The following is a 6,568-nucleotide window of genomic DNA, read 5'->3' as shown; positions in this document are numbered from 1 at the left end:
TTAGAAACCCAGACGGAGGATGCAAGCAAGACTGGTCAAGATGCCCAGAGTTACCATGGTGTAACTGGTTTTCACGCTGCTGGCACCGCTGACATTGCAAAGAGAAGTCTCACAGCAGCTGGAAGCAACACCGGCTATGCCAATATTCAGGTCAATTGATGGGCAAAATGCAGAACATTTCTTGGTAATACGCTGGTTACGGTCTTTGCCTGAAGTAAGGGAGAGAGAAAACAGGGAGAAAAGTCAGAGTTTTTATCTTCTGTATTTTTTACAGACTTCGGTGGTAGAATGGCTGTGTGATATCCAGTGGAGAATAGAATCATAGAATAGTTTGGGTTGGAAGGGACCTCTAAAGGTCATGTAGTCCAAGCCCTGCCATGAGCAGGGACATCTTCACCCAGATCAGGTTGCTCAGAGCCCTGTCCAGCCTGGCCTGGAATGTCTCCAGGGATGGGGCATCCACGACTTCTCTGGGCAACCTGGGCCAGTGTTAAGGTATCACCGCTTCAAAGTAGAAGCTGTTGTTTCCCAATCCTGTCTCCAGACTTTCCCTCCTCCTCTCTTGTAGCCTTTCTTCCCCTATATTCTTTCAAATAAATATTGTTCTGTACTTAACACTGTTGCTTTTCTCTTTAGCTTTGGCATACTGGATCATTATTTGTGTATATGTGACATATGGAGACCACCTCCAGACCTTATGACTTCTCTACTGTTTTCAGAGTGCAACCTAGGGCAGGAATCTGGAGATCTAAAGCATTTGTACAGTACAAGATTGCAAGACATCATTGTCACCATGTCTTTATATTGCCCCTTCAGGGGTACTGAGCCTCCTCTTGTAATCAGAGCCTTAGAAAAGCTTCACACTTACCATATCCCATGGTAGAGTAGGTTGTGACACAATACTTCTCGTGGTCAGCACATGTGGTTGTGCTGAGACAGTGAATGTTGGAAGTTGCATCTTTGCATGTGAAACACATCAAGGAGAAAGCTGCAAAAGAAGTACCCAACACTCATCAATCACCTCTAGAAATACCCACAAGAGCAAAAAAACTGATGGTGCTGGTCCAGATGGAGGATCTGTCAAACCCAGCATCCATAGGCAGATGCCCTCCTGAGTATATGAAACATGGCCCCAACCACTCTCATGGGCCCAAATTAAGCTCAGATTCCTGACACTGGTGTGGTTTTCTCATTTAGTAACTCTCAAGGGATCTTTCTTCTGGATAACTACTTGAATCTATTTAAACATCTGGCATCCGAAGTGTGCATCTGGAAAGAGCTCCCTAGTCTACTGCCCCTTACAGCATGAAGCTCATCTGGTTTCTTTCCAACCTGGCTCCTCCAAGCCCTGGTTGCTGGCCACCAGTACTTATATGGAAACAAATCAGCTGATTCCTGTCCACATTCATCCTCTTCAAGTCATCTGAAGAGTCCTGGTCTACACATCTTTCCTCAGACCACACACTGCAATAGTGAATGATCATAGAATAGATATTTTAGATAGATAATAGATAGAATCATTTTGGTTGGAAGAGACCCTCAAGATCTTTGAGTCCAATGATAACCTAACTCTAACACTAAACCATGAGAACCTCATTATTATTATTTTTAAAATCATCTAAAATACAAAAAAGGGAGAGGCACACCTGAGGGTATCCTCACTGACCATATTGGGCATGATTTTTTTTGCTCCGTGCCCCCACAATATATTTCAAATCAGGGACAAATGACCTAGATCTTCACCTCAGTGTTTACTGGAAAGACGGATGCTTGCATGTGGCTGGTTCATTTTCAGACCTCTCCTGTGCTGGACAACCCAGGACCTGTAGAAGACAGGGCTCAACAATCCACCCCCTTGGCTGCAGCAGAATCTGTTTTACAGCCATCTGTGGATGATGACTGCCTAACACTACGAAATGTGTACATCTGTAGCACTGTGCATCAGCAAAGTGCTGTGCTAATGTGAATGAATGAAAACAGCTTGCACTCAAGCTAAAGCAGTCATTCATAGCAAAGAGATCCTTGGGGAACGTTTCTTTGCATGATAAGAGGAAATTCCTACTCATCTGTTTATCTGGAGCAAACACTCCTGCAGTAATGTCACCCACTGGGGATTAGGCTCATTCTTCACATTTCCAGGCTACCCCTAACTGTGGCCAGTTAATCATAGAACAGCTTGGGTTAGAAGGAAACTTTCAAGCTTATCTAGTCCAAGTCCTGCCATGAGCAGGGACATCTTCACCCAGATCAGGTTGCTCAGAGCCCTGTCCAGCCTGGCCTGGGATGTCTCCAGGAATGGGGCATCCACCACCTCTCTGGGAAACCTCGGTCACTGTTCCACCAACTTCAGTGTAAATAATTTCTTCCTCATGTCTGGCCTGAATCTCCCCTCTTTTAGTTTAAAACCCTTACCCCTTGCCCTGTATCACAACAGGCCCAACTTATTTTTGCACCAGCACTGTCCTTTGCCTTCCTTGCTCGTCATCTCCCTCACTCTTCTTCTCTCTCACCCAAGATTCTTTGCCCCTGTTGGTGCCTGTGCCAGTGATGTCCCAACCTCATTGCTGCCCTTGTTTGACCTTAGGCAAGCTCATGTGGCCCAAACAAGCTCTCTTCTCCCTGCTGTCCTAACAACCCTAGCTCTGACCATGACCCAGGTGACCAGGATGTGGAGTCTATTTCATAGGTGGCCACCAAAAATACCTTTCAGGGAACGATTCATTCTTCTTTACCTCTGTGGAAACTGTCTTTTATCCCCACGCCAGCTAACAGCCCCTTTGCACTTTCCATGGCCACTCAACACTGACCAGCAATTGCCTCTCATGGTCTGTCGTCCTTGCACATCCTACACTCTTTTGTCTTCCGCAGAAGAGCAGCTAGAAGAGGACATAGGGGCCAGGGAACTGGTCTTGCAGTGACTCAGATCCCATCTCCCTCCATTCCCATGCTCAACACCCTTCCAATTTCAAAAGCTTCAGACCCGGCACACTCTGATTTGATACCAAGACTGTTGCAATTTTTAATTCCTACCTTGGTCACAGTCATTTCCATCTCCAGGGTCTCTTGGTTGTCCTGCATGGCTCTTGCATTCAATATTCCTCTGCTACTGCTGGCTACATTTTTTTTTGTTTTCAAGTCTGGGACCCTCCTTTAGACTATCTGCACTCAAAGTAGTGTGGCTTCATTCTCTTTTCTTGTGCAAAACCCATCCAGGCACATTTCTGCTCCACCCCACTAGGAACCACCCTTTCCTCCCAGAATAACCCTACACTAGAGCAGAGTCCCCAGACTGGGTTGTCCAGACATGTGACTCATTTTATTCCTTAATTAATGCAGCTTCTTTAATCAAGCCCATTCCAAGAGAAACTTCCTGAATCTATGCAGGAAAGAGTGGAGCTTCTTGCATGCCCAAGTCCTGTTTCATCCCAACCTCCCAAAGCTGCTAATTTAAGAGTAGAGTTGTCCTGAGACACTTTTAGCTAGAGGAGGGGGCAAACAGCTTCAAGGGTGATTTTTTCCAACATCTCTCTGTCTTCAGGAGGTTTCTCTCTCACAATTTTGATCCTCTGTTCTGATAAGTACAATTGCTCATAATACTGAAAGACACTTCTGATGTCACTGCATCTATTGAGATACCTGTTGCAACAAGGATTGTGTGGGGAAGGGAACAATATTTCTTTAGAAATGTGTCCCACTCTGAATGTGATCCTGGGGTTAAACCAGGCTGTGGGGTTAAACTAAGCTGCCTTTGGAGTTCTCCATTCTGTGCCTAGCAAGACCTCTGCTCTAGCTGAAAAACAATATTCCTCAAGGAAAAATTTCATGCAGATAATTCAAGCCGCCCGGGTAAACAACTTACACGTGTAAAGCATTAGCAAGTGCAAGTGTCAGTGGTGCAGGATTTACACTGCTAAAAACCAGTCAGATTAAGTGCAACAGCAACCAGCCTTCCAGTGAGATGGCACAGTGAAGTAGTGCTGCATGTGTGTTTATGTTTACCAACTCCTTTGTTAAGTTTGCTGCCTCATTACATGTTTTTTTTTTTTAAAATGTGATTACAGTTGATAAACTTCAGGAAAGGATCCTTTTATTGCCCTCAACATTTTCAGCCCCATTGAGCACAATGATTCAGCACATGCCAAGTTTAAAGCTTGTGAAGTTCCACGGTAAGAACTTCATAGTCAGCTTCAAATTAAGTGTGAACTTAAGTATTCTGCTAGAGTAGGACCAGAATGGCCAGTAATTTGCAGGTAAAGCCCTATACTGGAGCCTGAGAAAGATTCAGTTTGTAAATAAGGCAAAAGACCCCCAGCATAATGATTCAGCACATGCCAAGTTTAAAGCTTGTGAAGTTCCACGGTAAGAACTTCATAGTCAGCTTCAAATTAAGTGTGAACTTAAGTATTCTGCTAGACTAGGACCAGAATGGCCAGTAATTTGCAGGTAAAGTCCTACACTGGAGCCTGAGAAAGATTCAGTTTGTAAATAAGGCAAAAGACCCCCGAGCTGAGGAAATCAAGTATTTTCCTGAAATAATCAGAGGAATATTCAGGGCTTCACCCCGTGTGTTTTGCCTGACCCACAGGCAAATGGAGCATCTTCCAGAGCACAAGGCAGTGGTCCTTCGTAGAGCCCAGCCAGGCAGAGTTAAAATACATCTTCCCAGTGCCCCTTTCCTCCCAAAAAACCCAACATCCACCCTCACAAGATCAAGAATGGGACTCTGTGTCTGCATCCCAGAGCTGGGGTCAACGTCAGCAAAGCTACATCTTAAAGCTCCAAGCTGCAAGAAGGAGATGGGAGCCAGAATTCCATCTTCTTGTGGCATGACCATCTCTACCAGTTTAGGTAAGGCTGGTTTATAATTGCAACCAATAAACAAGAAAGTAAAAAACCAAACAAAAAAAAAGGCTGTAGTTATATGTCAAATTTGCAGCTTTATTGTGCACATTGTTCTTTGCCTGTCCAGCTCTGTGTATGCCTTAACTAACCCCCCTTCTCACTGAGCTTCACCAAGGTCTATTAGTTGCCACCCTGAGCCATTCCAAGGTCTGGGTTGGGACTGCATGGGTCAGGTGAGGTGGGCATCTCATCCCTTCAGCTCCTCCGCATCCTTCCAACTTCTGGTGGGGACACATCCCTGATTTCTCATCCTGAGCACTGGAATATTATCTAGAGCCTAATGAACCTTCAGCTCTACCGTTCATGCTGCAAAATCCCCTTACCATCCTGCAATATCAAAATAATGTCTCAACTCTCGGGGTGTCTCGCTAGTAGAAAGCAATCCTTGGAGACTCACCACTCTCCGTGCACAGGGCTACGACGAGCACGACAAGAAGAGAAGTCTTCATCCTTTATAGGTCTCACAGATTCCAAACCAAAGAGGGCTCACCCAGGGCAGGTTTTATACCTCTGCAGTGTTTGCTTTGATGATAGGATAATTACCACAGGGCTGCCGTGACGGTGGGTAATTGGGAGTAACGTGTCAGTGCCTGTATATGGAAGTATGCTTTGTTGGAAATCTAAACAGGCGTGTGTTCCCCCCACTTCTTTTTCTAGTTATTTCACAATGCAGCTTGTTCATCTGGTGTCAAGTATGCAATAGTTTCTAATTCTGGATAAGTGGAAGAAAAGCAAAACAGAACAAAAACAGTGTCCATGTGAGAAGAAGAATGTTTTCTTTTCTGGACCAGTTTGGGGCTCAGAGCAGGCTGAATCCTTGAGGGCCCTGTCCTCCTCATGTACTGTTTTAATGCATATGGAAATTGATTGAATTTGAAATCGAACTTGGGATTGAAACTTCTTCAAAATATCTCCCAGGATTTTTCAATACAGCTAGATCAGAAGAGCAATATGCTTCCACTGCATTTCACAGGGGACCAGACATCATTTTCTGTGGGCCTTTTTAAGACTGCAGTCCAAAATCATAAATGTTTCTGTTCAAAAATTGGATATTTTATATGAGGGAAAATGTTCTCTTGTTAGAAAATAAATTCCATGGGGTGGTGAAAATGGCCTGTTAAATTAAAAAATAGAAACAACACCCACCCCCATCACATCGAACAAGCTGTGACTTTTCACAAATTACAAAAAATAAATGTCAGGGAGGAAAAAAACAAGCGAGCTAAAGCATGAAGCATGAGGGATTGCCTGATCAAGAATCTCAACTCATTAAGTCTGGAGAAAAAAATATTATAGCCAGCCAAAACTATGTGAAATGCCAAATAAGAGCACTCCACTGGTTTTCCATACAGTGCTCTTTATTGCTATTTTTTTTTATCATGTTTCATCCTATTTCCCTGTATAAAATAATAATCTTTCTCATCTTCTTCTGATTGCTGTTGTATTTTTCCTCCTATTGTTGTCTTTCTGTCATCTGTTCCAACTGGCTCCCCTTCAGATGACACTCAGAGCTGCAGGAGCAACCTGGTTCCCCCAAGCCCCTGCCAGTGATTCTGTCCCTTGCTGCTCTCCATCTGTTTTATTTCCCTTCTTAGTCTCAAAATTGCTCAGATATCTATCTCCCATTAAATATTTGGGCTTCCAATATGATCCACCTACAGTCATT

General features: G+C 44.1%; 1 protein-coding gene across 1 annotated transcript; it reads right to left on the bottom strand.

Moving 5' to 3' along the window:
- LOC308037920 (lymphocyte antigen 6E-like) lies at nucleotides 1-5,351 on the bottom strand (the record flags this gene model as incomplete). The annotated part of the gene is made up of 3 exons (XM_080340012.1): nucleotides 1-209; nucleotides 869-988; nucleotides 5,300-5,351. The coding sequence occupies 3 exons, from the start codon at nucleotides 5,349-5,351 to the stop codon at nucleotides 1-3; spliced, it is 381 nt and encodes a 126-aa protein (XP_080196138.1).
- Nucleotides 5,352-6,568: the final 1,217 nt, after the last annotated feature.

This window comes from Nesoenas mayeri, assembly GCF_963082525.1.
Source record: "Nesoenas mayeri genome assembly, chromosome: 2".
Classification (NCBI taxonomy): Eukaryota; Metazoa; Chordata; class Aves; order Columbiformes; family Columbidae; genus Nesoenas; species Nesoenas mayeri.
The sequence above is the reverse complement of the archived record's forward strand: the minus strand, read 5'-3'. Positions and strand labels throughout refer to the sequence as shown.